Raw genomic sequence first — 24004 nt, 5'->3', positions numbered from 1 at the left:
ATGTACAAATGCAGCAATTTAGAAATTGAATGAAAGGTTTAGCTCTGGGAAACACTTTCTGAAAGATAAAAAGTGCATTTTATATACAACTATATAGATCAGAGCAAAATGAGGGACAGATGAGGAGGAAAAAGGGACAGGGGGTTTTTGTTCCAAATTAGGGACAGTCCCTCCAAATCAGGGACAGTTGGGAGCTATGTATGTGCCGCTGCGCAGTTCTGGTGCACAGAAAAGTCAAAATGGATGTCCAAAGAAATGGCAGCTCAGAGCTAGGCACAATCACCGAATGGAAATGGCATCAAAAAGACAAGAACGGAAGCTTCTCATAGTGCAGTACCATTTAGAAAATGTGCAGGTTTCACTCGCATAAGCAGAAGATAAAATCGCATTTTGTAAAATGACGGGGACACTGACAGCGTTCCTATGTGTGGTGGTAGTGAAGTGGCAAGTATCATGGGAACAACGCATTTCGTCAGCAACGTCTGACATCATCAGGGGTAATTTTTTATGTTTTAGCGCGGTATGAAATCAAAGTTGTTTTTCTTTATATATTGAGGGGGGCAGAGAGCTGAAGTTACAATCTGCAGAGTTCAGTGAGGAGAGGTCTAAGAGGTGATTAGGGCGAAGGTTTCTCTGCATCCAATTCGCATTTTTAGGAGACTGTGACCGGCTCTCTATGGAGCAGATTCACACATCGGAGCGGCTCTGGATTGAATTGCACAGGAGCTCTGTGCATCTTCTGGTCTGCCTCAGGTCCGAATTCAGTCATGAATTCGGCTTGAAATCGGGCCTGAAACAGAGAACAGGGATGCACCGGACCCCTGCTTTGAGCCGCTCCGCACGGCAGTGTGAACCCAGCCTGAAACCTTATGCCGTGTACACACGGTCGTTTTTTGTGATGAAATAAAACGACGTTTTACAAAAACGTCATTTAAAATGATCGTGTGTGGGCTTTATGTCGTTTTTTGTATTCTAAAAAACGACCAAAAAAAAATTTCGAAAATGCTTCAATTTTTTTTGTCGTTTTTCAAAATGTCGTTTTTTGTGTCATAAAAAATTATCGTGTATGGGCTAAAACGACGTTTAAAACAATGTTTTTAAACCCGCACATGCTCAGAAGCAAGTTATGACGCGAGCTTGAATGGAACAGAGTGCCGTCATACGTGTTGTACGTAACCGCGTTTTGCTAGAGCATTTTGAAAAAACTATGGTGTGTAGGCAACTTTTTAAGGTCGTTTTTTAAAATGAAGTTTGAAAAACTTTGTTTTTTTTCATGAGAAAAAACAACGTTTTTTTACAAGACAAAAAACGACCGTGTGTATGCGGCATTAGAGAATGCTCAAGTAAATAATGACAGATTGTGGTCACTTCTATCATGTGCAAGGAAAACTTTTTTTAAACTATATTTATTTTTAAATAGGCACGTTATACAGCTATTCTTTACTTACTAAGCAAATGAACCCCAACAAATCACTTTCACGCAGGATGCTTGGATGACGTGTAAACAGTTATTAGCCAAGCTATAATCAATCAATGAATAAATACATCAAGTGAAAATAACTGTGTTGTACTGCCATCTAGTGTACAATTATGAAATTGCATCAGCCTTTTATAGGCTAACTGCACTTCAACCACTTCAATACAAGGTGCTTCCTGCTCAGGGAGTGCAATTTGAATGACAATTGGGGCAGATCCACAAAAGGATTACGCCGGCATATCTATTGATACGCCGGCGTAATTTTAAATTTCGCGCGTCGTATCTTTGTTTTGTATCCACAAAAAAAGATACGATGGCATCTGGGTAAGATCCGACAGGCCTTAGTACGCCGCCGGATCTTAAATGCAATTTTTCGGCGGCCGCTAGGTGGCGTTTCCGCATCGAGTATGCAAATTAGCTATTTCCGACGATCCACGAACGTACGAGCGGCCAGCGCATTTTTTTACGTCGTTTCCGTTCGGCTTTTTCCGGCGTTTAGTTAAAGCTGCTATATGGTTAAGTATGGCCGTCCTTCCCCCGTACAATTTAGAATTTTTTTGTTTGCGTAAGTCGTTCGCGAATAGAAATTTGCGTAGAATGACGTCACCGTCGTAAGCATTGGCGGGTTCCGGTTTAATTTCGAGCATGCGCACTGGGATACCCCCAGGGATGGCGCATGCGCAGTTAAAAAAAACGTAGTTTACGTCGGGTCACGACGTATTTGCATAGAACACGCCCCCATCACTCCCATTTGAAATTGCGTAACCTTACGCCGCAATAGATACACTACGCCGCCGTAACTTACCGCGCGGATTCTTTGAGGATTCACAAGAAGAAAAAGTAAGTTACAGCGGCGTAGTGTATCTTAGATACGCTACGCCTGCCTAAAGATAGGCAGATCTTTGTGGATCTGCCCCAATTGTGCGGTCATTCAACACTGTACCCATGTGAAATTTTTATAATTTTCTTCAAATAGACCTTTCTTTTGGTGGTATTTAATGATCACTGTTTGTTTTTATTTTTTGCTAAACAAATGAAAAAATAAAGAACATTTTCAAAAAAATGTTTCTAAGGCCCCGTACACACGAGAGGATATCCGCTGGAAACGGTCCGCCGGACCGTTTCCAGTGGATAAATCCTCTGGCGGATTTGGATCTGATGGCTGTACACACCATCAGATCGAAATCCGCGCGGAATACATCCGCGGTGACGTGTCGCGCCGTCGCCGCGACGATGACGCGGCGACGCTGGAAGGTAAATACTTCCACGCATGCGTCGAATCATTACGACGCATGCGAGGGAGGGGAGCGGACGGACTGATCCGGTGAGTCTGTACAGACGACCGGATCAGTCCGCTGGACTGGATTCCAGCGGATAGATTTCTTAGCATGCTAAGAAATTTTTATCCGCTGGAAATCCGTCGGCTGGATTTTTATCCGACGATAAATGTCCGCTCGGACGTACACACGACCGGATCTATCTGCTGGAACTGATCCGCGGATAAATCCCAGCGGATAGATCCGGTCGTCTGTACGAGGCCTTAGTTTCTGTTATAAGATTAATTAAGTAATGTTTCTTCTTCACTGATGTGCACTAATGAGGCTACACTAATGGGCACTGATAAGGCTGCACTGATGAAGCTGCACTGATAAGGCTGCACTGATAAGCCTGCATTGATGAAGCTTCACTGATGGGCACTGATGAAGCTGCACTGATGTGCACTAATAAGGCTGCACTGATGGGCACTGATGAAGCTGCACTGATTGGTACGGATAAAACTGCACTGATGGGCCCGCACAGATAATCAGGACACTGATGATTAGTGCCCTAAATATCAGTGTAAACAGTGTGTTGATAGCCTTGCCAGGTATCCGCACTCCTTTTCTCACAGACACTGCTTGCGAGGAAAAGACTGGTGATAACCAGCAAGTCTGTTTACAAGTGATCAGCTGTGACTGGACACAGCTTATTACATAATAAATGGCTGCTGTGATTGGCTCTTTCCTGCAATCTGTGATCAGCTGTGTTCTAGTGACACAACGGTCACAGAGCGCGCCCGATGCGCAAGGAACCCATAGCAACCTCTGAAGAAACCCTAGCCTTCCATGGAACCCTGGGAAGAGAGACTGGGTTAGACCCTCTCTGGATTTTTTTTTTTTATTGCTGTCTGTGTCCCCATATAGGAGATTTACCTCTATATTTGTCCTGGTTACCGGTATCACTGAAACAAAGTCACTAGAAATCCAAAATGTTAAGGGAAGGTAATGGAAAATCTTGCAACGGGAAGGGATTTTCCTTCTTGCTGGGAGATTTCCTCTCACTTCCTTTTGTGTCTCTGGGTCAGGAAGTGAAAGAAAATATCCTCAATGAGACACAGACAGCAAAATATAACCTTGCAGGGGTTTTATTCCGGGGGCTGAAACTCCATACATAAAATATTGTAAACAAAGAACTGGTAATGTGACACAATGAGGGGCAGGTATCCTCTCTCCAGGGTGTCTGCATACATTGACCCCAGAGTGTGTTATTTACCTTCCTTACCTCCCCCTCTGCACTATAAAGGAAAACACCTGCGGTATAATCATCTCATCCTCCTGTCACCACAATACAACTTTTGCCCTCTCTATCGCCAAAACTAAACATGGCGGCGGCGGCTTCCTGAGCGCTTTGGATAATTGCAGAGCTTCCGTGTTGGTGGTTCCATGGCAACCGTCAAAGACGCGGAGCGGAGAAGTAGTGAGAAGTGCGAACGGAGAGGGGAAGCAATCGGTGGTGTCATCAAGGACAATTTATCCCGGGGTCTCGGTGGGCAGAGAAAAGCATGGCGGAGGTGAGACTCGGCGGAGGACCCCCGGGCTGCACCAGTTTTAGGGGGGCTACAAGTCTCAGCATACTCTGCGGGCAGAGTAGGTGTGTCTGTGTGTGCCAGGAGCTGGCAGGGCATGCTGGGACTGATAGTCCTCCACAGACAGGATCCCATGGGGTGTACAACAAATCCCAGCATGGGATAGTATAGTATAATATAGAGCTATAATAATATAATGTAAGAAAAAACCATAATAAAATAATCATAACAAATTGTAATATATATATAACATTTTTTTTTTTTTTTTTAATAATGCATAATAAAATGTAAAACAATAATATAATGTAAACAAAAAATAATATAATGTAAAATAATAATAAACTAATTATAATAAAATGTAAAAAGGAAATATTCAAATCTAAACAAAGCAAAACAAAAAATCAACAACAACAAAGTAATGTAAAAATAATAATCATGGAGAAGTTTTTGTCAGTCAGAAGTTCTGTAGGAAGTCACAAGTTTGGCACAGTGACCCGCTTGGTGTAATGCCTCTTTTACAGCCGATGGGGGTGCCATTGGCTCCCGCTGCTGTCAAATAAATCAAGTGACACCGCGGGGGGCCCCGAGTCTTGCCGAGTCAATGGACGCAGCGGCAGGACTCGGGAGCGCGCAAGAGTGTCCCCATGGAAAGCGGCTCTCTGTGGGGTCACTCAAGAAGAGGAAGAGATAAGAGCTCCACTGGGGGTCCCCAGAAGAGGAGGATCGGGGCCGCTCTCTGCAAAATCCTTGCACAGAGAAACATATCGGCCAAAAATTGTCTGTGTCTCATATGATGGGCACTGGTAGGCTGTATATGATGGGCAGTTTCTGACAATCTCCTGTACCATATCCCCAGTCTCTGACCATCTCCTGTACCATGTCCCCAGCCTCCGACCATCTCCTGTACCATGTCTCCAGTCTCTGACTATCTCCTGTACCATGTCCCCAGCCTCCGACCATCTCCTGTACCATGTCCCCAGTCTCTGACCATCTCCTGTACCATGTCCCCAGTCTCTGACCATCTCCTGTACCATGTCCCCAGTCTCTGACCATCTCCTGTACCATGTCCCCAGCCTCCGACCATCTCCTGTACCATGTCCCCAGTCTCTGACCATCTCCTGTACCATGTCCCCAGTCTCTGACCATCTCCTGTACCATGTCCCCAGTCTCTGACCATCTCCTGTACCATGTCCCCAGTCTCTGACCATCTCCTGTACCATGTCCCCAGTCTCTGACCATCTCCTGTACCATGTCCCCAGTCTCTGACCATCTCCTGTACCATGTCCCCAGCCTCCGACCATCTCCTGTACCATGTCCCCAGTCTCTGACCATCTCCTGTACCATGTCCCCATGCTATGGTTCGGAGCATGCGTGTATTGTACTTTGGATTTTAGTCAGACGGACTTCTTTATACACGATCGGATAATTCGACAACACACATTTGTTGTCGGAAAATTTGAAAGGATGCTATAAAACATTTGTTATCGAAAATTCCGATAGAGCGTACAAACGGTTGGATTATCCGACAAAGCCCTGCCATCACTCATTTGTTGTCGGAAAATCTGATCGTGTGTACGCGGCTTTAGGCCCCACTTACACGGGACGTTGCTAAACGTGGACATGTTTATCATATGTTATGTTATGTTATGTTTATCATAATATGAGGTGACCCACAGTATTAGGCTCCATTCACACCTTGGCGACAAAACGCCCGACGCTCGTGGCGCTGGAGGGGAGAATTGCCATTGATGTCTATGAGATGGTTCACATCTCATAAACGCTGTACGCCTGCCTTTTCATGCGGCATTGGCGTTCGGCCATAGACATCAATGGCAATTCTTTGTGAAAAAAAAAAAAGTAACCTAATCGCGGCAAAATACGCCGCGTACGCGGCGTTACAATGTGAATGGGGGCTAAAAAGTGAGAAATCCACCCTCCCCCACATAACATATCCTGGTAATATACAATGAACTGTGGATCACCACATATTATGATAAACCTGTCACTCAAAGCGGGGAGAGAGGAAAGGACTTTGTATTTAGACAGGGTTTTATCTGGAAGTCTGATAATTTTCACTGAACAATAAAAGAGGATTGCTCAGAGCTGGATTAACTCTTTTTGGCAAGACTGGGCACAGATGATAGGAAATCTTACGAAAGTTACGACGGCGTATCTATTAAAACGCCGCGTAACTTCTAGTTTGCTCCGGCGTATCTTTGTTTTGTATCCACAAAACACGATACGCCTGAAGCTGGGCTAGATCCGACTGGCGTACGTCTTAGTACGCCGTCGGATCTAAGGTGCATATTTACGCTGGCCGCTAGGTGGCGCTTCCGTCGATTTCCACATCAAGTATGCAAATTAGCTAGAGACGCCAATCCACAAACGTACGTCTGGCCGGCGCATTTTTTTTACGTTGTTTCCGTAAGGCTTTTTCCGGCGTAAAGTTACCCCTGCTATATGAGGCATACTCAATGTTAAGTATGGACGTCGTTCCCGCGTCGAATTTAGAAAATTTTACGTTGTTTGCGTAAGTTGTTTGCGAATAGGGCTTTGCGTAGAATTACGTTCACGTCGAAAGCATTGGCTTGTTGCGGGTTAATTTGGAGCATGCGCACTGGGATACCCCCACGGACGGCGCATGCGCCGTTAAAAAAACATCATTTACGTCGGGTCAAGACGTATTAACATAAAACACGCCCCCATGTCATCCATTTGAATTGCACGCCCTTACGCCGACACATTTACACTACGCCGCCGTAACTTACGGCGCAAATTCTTTGAGGATACAGAAAATACGCTGTAAGTTACGGCGGCGTAGTGTATCTGAGATACGCTACGCCGGACGTAACAAAGCGCTGCGCTACGTGGATCTGGCCCTACATTGTGACATAATAAAAAATTTACACCCACTTTAAATCATTCAGGAGCAGTTGTAAAAACGTCCCATGTATATATAGAGTCCTCCTTACTGAGCTCTGCAGAGTGTAAATTCAGCTCTCCGCCCCCTTTTTTTTGACATCTCAGACAAGCTTTATAAATTCTGCACTTTGAATGGCTTGTAGCAGATAAAATGTAAGTCATAAGACATTGAACTGATGTATGTCTCCCCATACAGGAGAAGGCGGAGAAAAGCCTGACGGACGAAAATGCGTTTGAAGCGCTGGAGAAAGACTTCCAGGAGGTGCTCGGCGAACTTACCGGCGACAAAGGCCTGGAGAAGTTTCGCGTGGAATACGAGAAGCTGCACGCCGTCTTGAAAAAATCCAATGAGAATGAAAAGCGTCTGATGGACAAATGTCGGGAGCTGAACTCCGAGATCGTAGCCAACTCCGCCAAAGTGGCCACAGCGCTCAAGATTTCTCAGGAGGACCAGACCACCATCGCATCTCTGAAGAAGGTGAGATGCGGCATGTTGGTTACATATTAACCACCTGACCTCAGAAAAATGTACCCCCTTCATGACCAGGCCATTTTTTGTGATACGACACTGCGTTACTTTAACTGGCAATTGCGCGGTCGTGCGACGCTGTACCCAAATAAAATGTATGTCCTTTTTTCCCCACAAATAGAGCTTTCTTCTGGTGGCATTTGATCACCTCTGCGCTATAAGCAAAAAAGAGCGACAATTTTACAAAAACACAATGGCCCGGATTCAGGTAGATTTGCCCCTTAGTTACGGAGGCGCAGGGCAGCGTTTTTGCCCTGCGCCCCCGCAAATTTCCTGCGCTACCCGCGATTCACGGAGCAGTAGCTCCGTAAATTGCGTGTGCGCTGTGTAAACTTGCTTTGCGTAAGGGCGCATAATGTAAATGATCCCGTAGGGGGCGGGAATCATTTAAATTAGGCGCGCTCCCGCGCCGAGGGTAGAGCGCATGCTCCGTCGGGAAACTTTCCCGACCTGCATTGCGGCAAATGACGTCGCAAGGACGTCATTTGCTTCAAAGTGAACTCGAATGGCGTCCAGCGCCATTCACGAATCACTTACGCAAATTACGTAAAATTCGAACGTCGCGACGCGGGAACAACGGGTATACTTTAGCATTGGCTGCCCCTGCTATTAGAAGGGGCAGCCTTACGCTAAACACGCCGTACGGAAACGACGTAAATTGCGTACGCAGGGCTCGCGCAACATTGTGAATCGGTGTTAGTATGCAATTTGCATACTATACACGGGCCCAGATTCAAGAAGCAATTGCGCCTGTGTAACCATAGGTTACACAGCGCAATTGCTTACTTGCTCCGGTGTTACGAATGCTCCTGATTCAGGAACATTGTAACGCCGACTGCAGCCTAAAATCTGCGTGGCATAAGGCTCTTATGCCACGCATATTTTAGGCTGCATTCTTGCGATGACCGCTAGGGGGCGCTCCCATTGTGCTCAGTGTATAGTATGCAAATTGCATACTAACACCGATTCACAATGTTGCGCGAGCCCTGCGTACGCAAGTTACGTCATTTCCGTACGTCGTGTTTAGCGTAAGGCTGCCCCTTCTAATAGGCGTGCGTCGTGTTTAGCGTAAGGCTGCCCCTTCAATGCTAAAGTATACCCGTCGTTCCCGCGTCGCAAAATTTGAATTTCACGTCGTTTGCGTAAGTGATCCTTACGACGTCATTTGCCGCAATGCACGTCGGGAAAGTTTCCCGACGGAGCATGCGCTCTACGCTCGGCGCGGCAGCGCGCCTAATTTAAATGATTCCCGCCCCCTACGGGATCATTTAAATTGCGTGCTCTAGCGCCGGGCAATTTTGCCCGGCGCGCCCGCGCAATTCACGGAGCTTCTGCTCCGTGAATCAAGGGCAGCAGAGCAAATTTGCGGGGGCGCAGGGCAAATTCGTTGCCCTGCGCCTCCGTAAATGATGCGCAGATCTCTTTGAATCCGGGCCACTGAGCACAATGGGAGTGCCCCCTAGCGGCCATCGCAAGAATGCAGCCTAAGATATGCGTGGCATAAGAGCCTTATGCCACGCAGATTTTAGGCTGCAGTCGGCGTTACGATGTTCCTGAATCGGGAGCATTCATAACGCCGGGGCAAGTAAGCAATTGCGCTGTGTAACCTATGGTTACACAGGCGCAATTGCTTCTTGAATCCGGGCCAATGGGGGTTATTTACAAAAGTGCAAACTACAAGTGCAAAGTGCACATGGAAGTGCAGTCGCTGTAAATCTGAGGGGTAGATCTGAAATGAGGGGAAGCTCTGCTGATTTTATCATCCAATAAAAGCTAAAATGCTGTTTTTTATTTTCCTTGCATGTCCCCCTCGGATCTACAGCGACTGAACTTCCAAGTACACTTTCAGTGCATTTTCAAGTGCACTTTGCACGTGTAGTTTGCACTTATAGTGCAAAGTGGATTTGCCTTTAGTAAATAACCCCCTAATATCTGTTACTTTTTGCTATAATAAAAATGGCCAAAAAAAACCAAAAAAACATTTCATCAGTTTAGGCCGATATGTATTCTTCTACAAATTTTTGGTAAAAAAAATTGCAATAAAAATTGCAATAAACGTATATTGATTGGTTTGCGCAAAAGTTAGAGCGCCAAGAGCCAAGACCCACAATGGGGACAGAGCACTAAGAAAAACAATAACCATTGAAAAAATAGAAATTTAAATAACGAGGTAGTAGGAGGGGAGGCGAGAATAGGGTGGTTTGTAGCGGGAGGAGCGGGGGGGGGGGGGATAAACAGGTTTAAATATATGATATACATTTAGTGGAAGTGGAATGATGTAACCTGTATTATATTATATTGATAAAATAAAATAAAGAATTAAAAAAAAAAAGTTATAGCGCCTACAAAATAGGTTATTGATTTATGGAATTTTTATTATTATTATTTTTACTAATAATGGCGGCGATCTGCGATTTGTATCGTGACTGTGACATTGCGGCGGACGGATCGGAGACTTTTGACACTATTTTGGGACCAGTGACATTTATACAGCGATCAGTGCTATAAAAATTCACTGATTACTGTGTAAATGTCACTGGCAGGGAAGGAGTTAACACTAGGGGTTAAATGTCCTAGGGAGTGATTTTAACTGTTGGAGGATGAGACTGACTAGGAGAGGAGACCGATCGTTGTTCCTATATACTAGGAACACATGATCTGTCTCCTCTACGCTGACAGGACGTGGATTTCTGTGTTTACACACACAGATCCACGTTCCTGCTCTGTCACAAGCGTTTGCGGGTGCCCGGCAGATATCGCGGCCGCCGGGCTAGCGCATCAGCTTCTCAGGTGATGCGATGGGTGCACGCGCATCTCCTATACCGCTGAGAAGCTGAGGACATCATATAACGCCCGCCCAGGATGGGAGATCCCATCTGCAGATGTCATATGACTATAGCCGGGTAGTGAAGTGCTTAAAGTGGACTTCCAGGCTACACCTAAATAATCCTAAAAATGCTCCTCCCCCCCCCCTCATAACACCTATGCTGACTAACCTGTATAAGACCAATGTATAAACTTACCTATTTTCAGCCCCCTTCTATCTGGTCACGTGATCTCCATTGTGTCAGTCTCAGCCAGCAAAGGCTGCAGGGAAGAGGAGAGAGCACTCAGCAACGGCTGGTAATGTCTGGGAGTGGTGACATCACCCATAGGCTCCTGTAGCCCATCCATTGTTTGCGCTCTCTCCTCTCCCATGCAGCTGCCGCCACTGGCAGATCGGCCTGAAAACAGGTAAGTATGTAAATCTTTCTTATAGAGGTTAGTAAGCATAGGTGTTAGGAGGTGAGAGGGAGCATTTTTATGGTTTAACCGGAATTCCACTTTAGCTCCCAGTTAGGACAGGAAGTGATAGGTCGTCCTCTCCAATGATAATGGAAAACAGATGTTTAGTGTAGCGCCAGCACAGATAGGTTGTTAGGAAAGTTAGGTTAAGTCAAAAATGTTGATTACAGTGGAGCAGTTTGTGATTGCTTTGAGCTGTTCTAGGTTCTGCTGGATGCAGGTTTGACTGTTTATTTCTGCCTTCTGGAGGATTCCAGAATGTAGTGGGCAGGAAAGGTAAATCAGCAACCTGAATATTTATGTTGGCTCAGCCAATCCCTAGGGATGGATGCCCAGTAGGTGGCTGGGGAGTGCATAAATAATCTGGGACAGCCCTGCTTTTTTCCAGGAGGAGAAGTTCCCAGCCTGAATGGCTTCTGCCCTTCCAGGCAGCCCAGCTGAAATCCCACCTGGGTCCTAGCTTCGGGCCTGTTTGCTTAGAATCGCTGCAGCTATACAATGGATTATGCTGAGGATTCATTAAAGTGATTGTAAAGGTTTTTTTTTTTTTAATAACAAACATGTTATACTTGCCTTCTCTGTGCAAGGGTTTTGCACAGAGGGGCACCTTAGTTACATTACTATACCACAGGTTTACTCTGGCAGGGCGCTATACAGGTCCAGTGCAGTGGACCCTATGTACAGAGGGCACCCCGTCCTTGAAGGTCAGGCATGGCACCAACCTGCCGTGATGGGTGAAGATTGTGATCACTGATTTGTGCATTTCCTCTAGTACAATTGATTACGCCTCACCGCCCAGGGGGCAGGCCCTCTGGTCATAACCCCTCACTCTGCAGTCAGCAGCTCAGTTTTTTTCTGCCTAGCATAGGAGAAGGACCTGGCTCCCTGGGGGCCCATTGGTCCTAGGAGAACTTTTTATTTTTTGTTTTTTGATGCTGAGATCTACTATCAACTGCTGGCTGGGTGACAGGCTGGATAATATAGATCCTTGTGGTTTCTCCAGTCCGGCCATCGAGCGTGAGCAGACCTTTAGCTGCGTGCGGGGTCGACCACGACATGCCGCATTGCTTCAGGGGTGGCCGGTGAGCTGCATGCTCCGGGGCTCACTTATGACCAAGTTACTGTAGTCCGTGTCACGTGGGCGGTGGCCGACAGCTACCCCATACTATATGCCGGTGGGTCTGTCAGGAACGCATCCAGCAGTATTCGCAGGGAGGGGTAAGTAGGTTCCTCCTGCTCTGGCAAACTGGGCTTTCCTGAGGTGGTGGTTTAGGGGGCCTCTCGCCCTGCCTTTCCTTTCCCCCCTGTCCTCCCCTCCTTCCCATGCATTGCTGGGCCTGCTGCTTTCCGGGGTCCCTTGACGTTGCAGCCTTATTTTACCTCAGATTCACACCGGCACCATTTTCTTGGTGGCCGCCCGTATTTATTTCAATACAGCTGGCGGCCATTTTCTTGTAGCCGTGCTGTTTTTATTGTAATTTGCAGTCTTTTCTTGTGAGGCGAACGGCGGCCACTTTGTTGTGGCTTTAACATAGGTTTTGGTCTTTAGTGTTCAGGTGGTTCTTTCTACACGGTGCGAACGGCAGATCATCTCAGGGACTCCCACGCTTTGTCAGCAGTCCTGGAATCATTGGTTGCCAGGGTGGAAGCGGTGTGCGAGCGTAAGGGGGGTAAAAAGCACGCCCTTCCACCACCATCGTCTGGGGACAGCTCTAATTCAGACTCGGGCCTGGCCGCAGCGCAAGGCTCCTGTTCTGAGGTGTCAGAGGATGCGGACCACGACCTTTCGGACAGTGAGGAGGACTCTGTGTCTGGGGCAGTGCAGGAGAAGGCGCTTGTGGGGGCACTTATCACTGCGGTGCAGGAAACCCTCAATATAGAGGATGCGCCTGGGGTATCTGCTGAGGTGCGGGTCCGTTTTGGGTCCCGCAAGTCGACCCGCACTACTAAGGTTTTTCCTTATCTGTCTTATTTGTACATATTTATAGACAAAGCATGGGAGCGGCCGCAGAAGACCTTTGCGGTCCCAAAACACATGGCGGTTCATTGAGGAAAGCCTTTTGAAAATGGGCATCCCCCCCGGTTGTGGACCCCCCCCCGGTGTCTCGGTTAAACAAGTTTGCCACAATTCCGGTGGAAGGGACCCCTGCATTTAAGGACCCTACTGACAGGAGGTCCGAAGCGGTGGCCTGGTCCATGTTCACCATGCTGGGGTCTGCATTTCGACCAGTATTGGCCTCGGCCCTGGTGTCACAGACTCTTACCGAGTGGGCAAAATTGTTGCACCGCGACCTGGAGAAGCAACAGGCTTCCCCGGTCTGTGTGGAGTTGGCTGACCAACTGGTGCATGGTCTTGCGTATGTCTGCGATACAGCTTTAAATACAGCTCCTTTGCTCTCCAGAGCCTCAGTATCTGCTGTGGTACTACAGCGCCTGATTTGTCTAAATGCTGGGGCAGATTTACCCTTCCAGGGTGAGAGGCTATTTGGAGCCTCACTGGACGACATTATTAAAAATGCTACTGGGGGTAAGAGTACATTACTCCCACAATCCAGAATGGGTAAGGATCCACGCCATAGGTCAGGGCCTTCCTTCTCTGCTCAGAAGAAGTATTTTCGTCTTAATGAGGACAATTTGTCCCTGTGTCCTCGGCCGTCGCATCCAAAAGAGGTTGCTCTACATTCCTTGGATGTTGTCCGAGCTCTGTGAGTATATCTCACTGCTACGCCTCCGTTCCGGAGGTCAGACTCACTGTTTGCATCGGTGACTGGTCCAAAGAAGTGTCTGGCGGTCTCGTCGGCCACCATTTCTCGGTGGATCAGACAGATCGTGATTCAGGCCTATGCCCTACAGGGGCGAGCGCCTCCCTTTCCTGTAACGGCGCATTCAACCGGAGTGTTAGGTGCTTCCTGGGCCTTCCGACTTTTATTTTTTATTTTTTTTATTTACATTTTTTTTTTTATATATTTATTGCAATTTTTTTTTATTTTTTAAATCAGCCCTGTTGGGGGTCTTTGGAGAGATATCAGGGGTCTTAACAGACCTCTGACATCTCCCCTTTAAGACAGAGAATGGGACTAAGGACACAGATTCCCCTGTCCCTTTCTCTGCAGCCTCTGCTGAAATGAATGGAAGCAAGCTCCTCTCCATTCATAAACTGAAGCATCGTAAACACAGGTTATGATGCTCAGTTATATGAATGGACAGAGTCAGTGATCACTGACTCTGTTCATTCGGAAAAGTTAGGAGAGCCGGGTTTAGCGGCTCCTACCTCCACTCTCCATCCTGACAAATTGAGGGGGGAGAGTGGACAGCACGGAACACGGGGGAAAGAGAGCACAGCACGGAACACGGGGGAAAGAGAGGACAGCACGGAACACGGGGGGAAAGAGAGCACAGCACGGAACACGGGGGGAAAAAGAGCACATCACGGAACACGGGGGGAAAAAGAGCACATCACGGAACACGGGGGAAAGAGAGGACAGCATGGAACACGGGGGAAAGAGAGCACAGAACGGAACACGGGGGAAAGAGAGGACAGCACAGAACACGGGGGAAAGAGAGGACAGCACGGAACACGGGGGAAAGAGAGGACAGCACGGAACACGGGGGGAAAGAGAGCACAGCACGGAACACGGGGGGAAAAAGAGCACATCACGGAACGCGGGAGAAAGAGAGCACAGCACGGAACACGGGGGAAAGAGAGGACAGCACGGAACACGGGGGAAAGAGAGCACAGAACGGAACACGGGGGGAAAGAGAGCACAGCACGGAACACGGGGGAAAGAGAGCACAGCACGGAACACAGGGGAAAGAGAGGACAGCACGGAACACGGGGGAAAGAGAGCACAGCACGGAACACGGAGGGAAAGAGAGCACAGCACGGAACACGGGGGAAAGAGAGCACAGCACGGAACACGGAGGGAAAGAGAGCACAGCACGGAACACGGGGGAAAGAGAGCACAGCACGGAACACGGAGGGAAAGAGAGCACAGCACGGAACGCGGGGGAAAGAGAGCACAGCACAGAACACGGGGGAAAGAGAGCACAGCACGGAACACGGGGGAAAGAGAGCACAGCACAGAACACGGGGGAAAGAGAGCACAGCACGGAACACGGGGGAAAGAGAGCACAGCACGGAACACGGGGGAAAGAGAGCACAGAACGGAACACGGGGGGGAAAGACAGCACAGCACGGAACACAGGGGGAAAGAGAGCACAGCACGGAACACGGGGGAAAGAGAGCACAGCACGGAACACGGGGGAAAGACAGCACAGCACGGAACACGGGGGGAAAGACAGCACAGCACGGAACACGGGGGGAAAGAGAGCACAGCACGGAACACGGGGGGAAAGAGAGCACAGCACGGAACACGGGGGGAAAGAGAGCACAGCACGGAACACGGGGGGAAAGAGAGCACAGCACGGAACACAGGGGGAAAGAGCACAGCACGGAACACGGGAGAAAGAGAGCACAGCACGGAACACGGGGGAAAGAGAGCACAGCACGGAACACGGGGGAAAGAGAGCACAGCACGGAACACGGGGGAAAGAGAGCACAGCACGGAACACGGGGGAAAGAGAGCACAGCATGGAACAGGAGGGGAAAGAGAGCACAGCACGGAACACGGGGGAAAGAGAGCACAGCATGGAACAGAAGGGGAAAGAGAGCACAGCACGGAACACGGGGGAAAGAGAGCACAGCACGGAACACGGGGGAAAGAGAGCACAGCGCGGAACACGGGGGAAAGAGAGCACAGCACGGAACACGGGGGAAAGAGAGCACAGCACGGAACACGGGGGGAAAGAGAGCACAGCGCGGAACACAGGGGAAAGACAGCACAGCACGGAACACAGGCAATATTTCAGAGAATATCACCTTGAAGGGAAGGACCTCCAAGGTGATATTCTCTGAAATATTGCCTGTGCCATGCGCAACACAGGAAAGGCAGGGGGAGATTAGAGAGCTGAATGCATGGCTAAAGACCTGGTGTAGGAAGGAGGGATTTGGGTTTCTAGAGCACTGGGCTGACTTTTCATTGGGGTGCAGCCTATATGCTAAAGACGGTTTGCACTTGAATGGAAGGGGGTCTGCTGTGCTGGGGGAGAGGTTTATGGGAATGCTGGAGGAGTATTTAAACTAGGATTGAGGGGGGAGGGTGAATTAGAATTACATCGAGCAGACAGGTCAGTTAGTGGTCAGACATTAATGGAGAGTGGAATGGGGATAGATGGGGGGAGGGTTATGGCAGGTGACAAGAAAGTTCCCATGTTGCAAACAGCCATTGGAAATAATAGTGCCATTTGTACTACTATAAATTATATGAAAAACACCAGAGAAAAATGTAACAATACATTTAAGTGTTTGTTCACCAATGCCAGAAGTCTGCCAAGCAAAACAGGTGAGCTGGAAGCTCTGATGCATGAGGAGAGCTATGATGTAATCGGTATTGCTGAAACTTGGCTTCAATCCTCACATGACTGGGCTATTAATATTCCTGGCTATGCTCTCTTTCGGAAAGACAGGGTAAAAAGGAAAGGTGGAGGGGTCTGTCTCTATGTGAGAAGTGACCTCAAAGCAAGCGTGAAAGAGAACCTGGTTGATGGAGCGTGTGATGAGGCTGAAGCATTATGGGTGGAACTGCATACAGATGTGCGTAGTTCAAAATTAATCATTGGAGTTTGTTATAAACCACCCAATGTTAATGAGGAGGTGGAGACTCAGCTCCTTGCACAGATGGAAAGGGCTGCAAGGTCTGGGACGGTGATAATAATGGGGGATTTTAACTACCCAGAAATTGACTGGATTAATGGCACTTCTGGGACAGTTAAAGGACAAAAATTTAAAAACCTATTGCAGGACAATTTTATGGTGCAGTTTATTGAGGCCCCAACTAGGAATGATGCTCTGTTGGACCTGATAATCTCAAACCATGCAGAGCTTATTACTAATGTTCAGATAAAGGAACACCTGGGTAGCAGTGATCATAACATGATTTCATTTAATGTTAACTATAAGCAAGAAATACATACAGGAAATATTAAAACACTAAATTTTAAGAGAGCAAATTTTCCAAGGATGAGGGCTGCTCTCCAGGACTTGGACTGGGAGGGACTATTGGCACATATGAACACAGAACAGAAATGGGAATTCTTCAAAAAGACTGTGTGGAACCTCACTGCAAAGTATGTTCCCATGGGCAATAAGTTTAAAAGGCTAAAAATAAAACCTATGTGGCTCACTGTTAAAGTTAAAAAAGCTATAAACAATAAGAAAGTAGCTTTTAAAAAATATAAAAATGAAGGAACACTAGTGTTGTTTAAATGTTACAAAGAATATAACAGGATATGCAAAAAGGAAATCAAGGATGCAAAAATTCAAAACGAACGACAGATTGCAAAAGATAGTAGGACAAACCCCAAAAAATTCTTTAAATATATTAATAGTAAAAAGGTGAAGTCTGAGCATGTAGGCCCCTTACAAAATAATCTAGAGTGGGTGACTGGGGACAAAGAGAAGGCAAATTTATTAAATGTTTTCTTCAGCTCTGTGTATACAATGGAGCATGGGGGAGCTCATGTCCAAAATGGGGGTGGGAGTGACACAGCCCCAAATCCACAATGGCTCAAAAGTGATATGGTCCAGAAATATTTAGACAGAATAAAGGTGGATAAAGCACCTGGACCTGATGGCATCCATCCACGGATCCTAGGTGAGTTGAGCTCTGTCATTTCAAAGCCACTGTATCTAATATTTAGGGACTCATTAAAGACAGGAATAGTACCACTGGATTGGCGCAGGGCCAATGTGGTGCCCATATTTAAAAAGGGAACAAAGTCTTTACCAAGTAACTATAGACCTGTTAGTTTAACTTCTATAGTTGGGAAGATACTGGAACGTTTAATAAAAGACCACATGGATGAGTTCTTGCTGGAAAAAAACTATTTAAGCAGCAGACAACATGGATTCATGAAAGACAGAAGTTGTCAGACAAACCTGATTTCCTTTTATGAAGAGGTAAGTAAAACCCTGGACAGAGGCGTGGCTGTGGACGTGATATATTTGGATTTTGCAAAAGCGTTCGATACAGTTCCGCACACACAGCTCATGTGTAAGGTAAGGTCTACAGGATTGGATATATCAGTTTGTAAATGGATAGAAAACTGGCTGAAAGCCAGAATTCAGAGAGTCGTGGTTAATGATTCTTACTCTGAATGGTCCAATGTTATCAGTGGTGTACCCCAAGGTTCAGTGCTGGGACCCTTACTTTTCAATATATTTATAAATGATATTGGGTCTGAGATCAAAAGTAACATTTCTGTCTTTGCAGATGACACCAAGCTATGCAGTGGAATAACGTCCTTACAGGATGTCTCCAATTTACAAGCCGACCTCAATGCTCTGTCTGATTGGGCGACTAAGTGGCAGATGAGGTTTAATGTAGATAAATGTAAAGTTATGCACTTGGGGGCTAAGAATATGCATGCATCATACATACTAGGGGGAGTACAACTGGGGGGGTCTGTAGTGGAGAAAGATCTGGGGGTTTTAGTTGATCATAAGCTCAATAATGGCATGCAATGCCAAGCTGCGGTTTCCAAAGCGAGCAAAGTCCTTTCTTGTATTAAGAGAGGTATGGACTCCAGAGACAGAGATATAATTTTGCCCCTGTACAAATCATTAGTAAGACCTCATCTGGAATATGCAGTTCAGTTTTGGGCACCAGTTCTCAAAAAGGATATAGGAGAACTGGAGAAAGTGCAGAGAAGAGCAACCAAATTGATAAGAGGCATGGAGGAGCTCAGCTATGAGGAAAGATTAGAGGAACTAGATTTATTCACTCTTGAGAAGAGGAGAATAAGGGGGGATATGATCAACATGTACAAATATATAAGAGGTCCATACAGTGAACTTGGTGTTGAGTTATTCACTTTACGGTCATCACTGAGGACAAGGGGGCACTCTTTACGTCTAGAGGAAAAGAGATTTCACCTCCAAATACGGAAAGGTTTTTTCACAGTAAGAGCTGTGAAAATGTGGAACAGACTCCCTCCAGAGGTGGTTCTGGCCAGATCAGTAGATTGCTTTAAGAAAGGTCTGGATTCTTTCCTAAATGTACAGAATATAACTGAGTACTAAGATTTGTAGGTAAAGTTGATCCAGGGTAAATCCGATTGCCTCTCGGGGGATCAGGAAGGAATTTTTTCCCCTGCTGTAGCAAATTGGATCATGCTCCGCTGGGGTTTTTTGCCTTCCTCTGGATCAACTGTGGGTATGAAGTTGGGTGTATAGGATTTTACTGTGTTTTTTATTTTGTTTTTTGTGGTTGAACTGGATGGACTTGTGTCTTTTTTCAACCTGACTAACTATGTAACTATGTAACTATGTAACAGGGGAAAGACAGCATGGAGCACGGGGGAAAGACAGCACGGGGGGAGAAGACTTGCAACTCTCCTGCCTGCCAAGGTATCGGGTGAGGCATCGGAGTATTTTCCCCGAGTACAAGTACTCAGGGAAATGCTTGGTATCAGTACCGATACTAGTATCGGGACATCTTTAGAAAATAGTATTTTTGTACTCACCGTAAAATCCTTTTCTCTGAAGTTCATGGACGGACACAGCACCCACGAACTGAGCTGCTGACTGCAGAGTGAGGGGTTATGACCAGAGGGCCCGCCCCCTGGGCGGTGCTGTTCGGCTTTGCTGTATTACATGTTTTTTAACCATTTGACATGTCTGCCTAGTCCTCTCCTGATAGACGGAACATAACCCTACTGTCTAGATTATTTGGAGCTGTGTCTGTCCATGAACTTCAGAAAAAATGATTTTATGGTGAGTACAAAAATCCAATTTTTTTTTTTTGTCCGCAATCTTCTGCAATGCAGAACATCGGATCAGTCTTCTCCCCAGGTGATTGGAATGCTAATCTTTTTGGTCCTTTTTCTATAATGAAATCAGTAGATGAAAAGAAAAAAGAAGAGTCAGGTTTATTTCACGAAATGAGCTCTGATTCAGATGACACCGTGTTCCTAATTGTATGTCACGGAATACTAAAACTACTAAATCCTCATTTTAATGGAGGGGATCTCATTGTCCTGCATCGTGTTCAGCTCTGAAGAGCATTCTGGGAGAGGTAATTGCAAACATAATACGGTATGGAGTTAGGAGGAAAATGATGGGTAATCACTAGAGATTACAATCAGGAAGGGTCTTCACTGTGACTTTGAAGGAACACATGTAAATGAGGAATCAGGATTAGTTAGGAGGGTGGGGAGATGGTTGCTGATGGGTCCTCTGCTTCTATTTCTCAATGTCTCTCTGTTCCTTTCTGGCCGTTTTAAGGGGCTCATTTACACTGCCAAACAGTAAAGATGCAGGTGTTCTGAGATTTTATTTTGAAGCAGAGCTCCAGTTAGAGCGCCCCCCCTCCCCCCCAAAATTTACATCACCCCACTACCTGCGATACATCTTTAAAAATTCTCACGATTGGTTCACAGTGCTCAAAAGGCACAGAACCACTCTGATTGGCTCTTCTGATTTTCCCTGTGATCTGCATTGTCTAATCAGAGTAAGCACAGGCATTGTGGGTGTACCTACTGCTCTCAAGCACAGCACTGGATCGAGATCAAGCCAGGTAAGTATAAGGAAGGGAGCTGCATGCAGAAGTTTTTTTTACTATAATGCATAGAATTCAAGTAATGCCGCGTACAAACGATCGGAAATTCCGACATAATTCTGGCATAAACTTGTCTTGCATACACACGGTCACACAAATCTTGTCGGAAATTCCGAACGTCAAGAACGCGGTCATGTACAACACTACGACAAGCCGGGAAAAATTAAGTTCAATGATTCCGAGCATGCGTATGATTTTTGTGTGCGTCGGAATTGCATACAGACGATCGGAATTTCCCACAAGAACTTTTGCTGTCGGGAAAAATTGAGAACCAATTTTAAAAATTTTCTTGTCGGAAATCCCGACAGCAAATGTCCGATGGAGCATACACACGGTTGGAATATGCGACCAAAAGCTCAAATCGAACATTTGTTGTCGGAAATTCCGACCGTGTATACGCGGCATAAGGCTTCTTTCACACTGAAAGCGCCGGCTGTTAGCGGTAAAGGGCTGCTCGTTTTAGCGTCACTTTATCAATGTTTAAGCGGCGCTTTTGCGCTGCTTTTCAGCTGCTAGTGGGGCGCCTTTAACCCCAAAGAAGGGGTTAAAAACTCCTGTGTTGCGTCGCTTCCTTAGCGCTTTTCAGATGCTTCGGAAGCGCTGCCTATTTATTGCGATGGGAAGGAGCGTTTTGTATACAGCGCTCCCAAACCGCCCCAAAGATGCTGCTTGCAGGACTTTTTCTAACGTCCCGCAAGTACACCGCCCAGGTGTGAAAGCACACAATGCACTGCATGGGAGGCAGTTTCAGGCGCTTTACAGGCGCTATTTCTAGCGCTAAAACGCCTGAAAACTGCTTCAGTGTGAAAGGGGTCTAAGAAAACTTCTGCCCTTAACCTCCCTGGCGGTATGATTCTGTCTGGAATTACGTACCAAAAGCGGTACAATTATTTTGCAAGGAAATTGGGCGTTTTATACTGTAGGCCTGTAATTTTTAGAAATAACTCACTTAAATCTGACCAAGCAAGAGTCTTGTAGGCATCCCGGGTATGATTTTTTTTTTTAAACAAAATTATAAATTATAATATAATAAATAATTATAAATAATTATAACAAAAAATAATATAATTATAATAAAAATTATTCAATAATGTAATCAACTCAAAATCACTGAAATTTGCAGTTGCAGAATTGTCATTATTTTTTTTTTTTTATGACGAATTTCCCCGCAAATCGCTATCGCACATTTCTGCAAGTGATTATAATTTATTATCGCTGTTTTCTAGCTGATCTAAAACCATTTTTGACATAAAGGGACACTTTTGGACAATCTCCAGTTTTTAGGCAGAAAGAACAGTTTTGTAGGACACTGGGCAGACCACTAGGGACAAGGGGGGTGTGTATTTTTTACATACAGTACTGTAATCTATAAGATTACAGTATACTGTATGTAAAGTGTTTGTTTACTTTTTTGAATTTGGCGCCGTTCTCCGCCCCCGTGCGTCGTAACGTCGCAGGGAACGGAGATCGGCGGCACACGGGGACACTGTGAATCGAGCGAGGACCCGCTCGCTCACACAGCGGGGTGGCATCGCTGGATCCAGGGACAAGGTAAGTAACTTGCCTGTGGATCCAGCGAAAGGTAAGCCGCGCCGCTGCACGTCCACCCCGAGCGTGACTAGCATTGAAAACCAACCCCGAGTCACGCTCGGGTTTACTGTCAGGGGGGTTAAAACCACTTTAAACACATGACCTCCAGAAGATTTACCCCCTGCATGACCAGGCCATTTTTTGTGATACGACACTGTTAAATTATATATATTTTTTTATAAATCTGTTTATTATTTTGAATAACACAACAAAAAAGACCACATAATACAAAGATAAGTCCCTAGTATGGGGTTGTGTCTCCAAAGTTATTCAATATACAGATCAATAGGCAAAAGTGAGGGTGACTTGGCAAATGGCACGTCTCCTTACAACAGCCACAGCATTAAGAATATTAAACAACCATGATGCAGGACTACAGAAACATGGCACCAGCACCGTGCAGAGAACATGAAAATTGGCATAATGAAGTAGGACCTAAGATTCTATGGACAGGCACTGCATTACATTTCACACTCACAGCGCCCGGGTGTCAGGCGGTAATGCGGCGCTATTTATAGCGTCACTTTACTGTCATTTTAGCGCACCTTACCGTAGTTTTAGTGCCTCGAAAAAGGGTTAAAATGGTAAAGCTGGTAAAGTGCCACTGCACATTGATTTCAATGGGCAGGGGCGCGAGCCTCAAAGATGCTGCTTTTTTTGACGTTTACACACACAGCTCCCGGGTTTGGCTCTGTAACAAGCAATCGTGGGTGTCCGGCGGTGATCGCGCACGCCGGGCACGCGCGTCGGCGTCAGGGGCGATCCATGCCTTCAATACTGACAGAACGGCGATCTGCCTTGTTTATATAGGCGGATCATCGTTTTGCCTCTGTGCTGAATGTTCGGCGGTACCCAGAGACCAGCTCCCGCTGTGTATAATCACAGAGGGAGCCGTCCGCCAGCAGTGCGCCCCAGACCCGTAGGTGCAGGATCACATACTAGATACGTGATCCTGTGCAGTAGAGCCGCCTTGCCACCATATATATATAAGTTATACAATCAGCAAGAGGTTAAAGTGGAGTTTACTATTAGGACACTTACCTGTCCTGGAATCCAGCGATATCGGCACTCCATCGGCGCTCCATTGGCTCTCGTGTGCTGCTGCCACCATTTGTAGAAAGGGAAACCTTTCTGAATGGCCCGGTGGCGGGGGAAGGAGGAGGGGGGCCGAATTTCCGAATGATCTCGCCGCGTCGATCTCTCGGAAGTGGGGATGGGTACCTGTCTAAAACGGGAACCCCCCCCCCAAAAGGCGCCAAATGTGGCAGCGGAGGGGGGAGGAGGCAGATAAGCGGAGCTTCCACTTTTGGGTAGAACTTTGCTTTAAATAAACTTTAAAGCCAAACTCCAGCCTTCTCTTCAGTTTTGCACAGTTGTATAAAGATTCCTTTCCGGTATTTAAAAATTATACTTATTCTGATTTTAGCTTCTCAAAGTGTGCATTAAGAGTTGGATGACACCTAGCATCATCTAGTGCCTTCCTCCCCAGCCTGACTGTCCCCGGCCTGCTCGTTTCATTCTCTTTTTTTTCAATCATGGAGGCTCAGCATTATATATAGTGCAGGAACATTTTTCAAATTCGCGCAAGTCAGAAGCGCACCGATTTGAACGGTTCCATAGGCACATTTAGGGTGCGACTTGTCATGCGATTTTTGAACTGTCAAATCGCATGACAAGTC

At 46.5% G+C, this 24004-nt stretch overlaps 1 protein-coding gene across 1 annotated transcript in view; it reads left to right on the top strand.

The window, feature by feature from the left end:
* Positions 1-4169: 4169 nt before the first annotated feature.
* Positions 4170-24004, top strand: part of CFAP58 (cilia and flagella associated protein 58) — a 115768-nt gene continuing 95933 nt past the window's right edge. Inside the window, exons 1-2 of the mRNA XM_040361658.1 lie at positions 4170-4307; positions 7441-7722. Coding sequence (XP_040217592.1) covers positions 4299-4307; positions 7441-7722 — 291 coding nt within the window. The 5' untranslated portion in view covers positions 4170-4298. The remainder of the gene's footprint in view (positions 4308-7440; positions 7723-24004) is intronic.

This window comes from Rana temporaria, chromosome 8 (assembly GCF_905171775.1).
Source record: "Rana temporaria chromosome 8, aRanTem1.1, whole genome shotgun sequence".
In the NCBI taxonomy this organism is placed as follows: Eukaryota; Metazoa; Chordata; class Amphibia; order Anura; family Ranidae; genus Rana; species Rana temporaria.
Note: the sequence above shows the minus strand (reverse complement) of the source record. Positions and strands in the feature narration are given on the sequence as shown.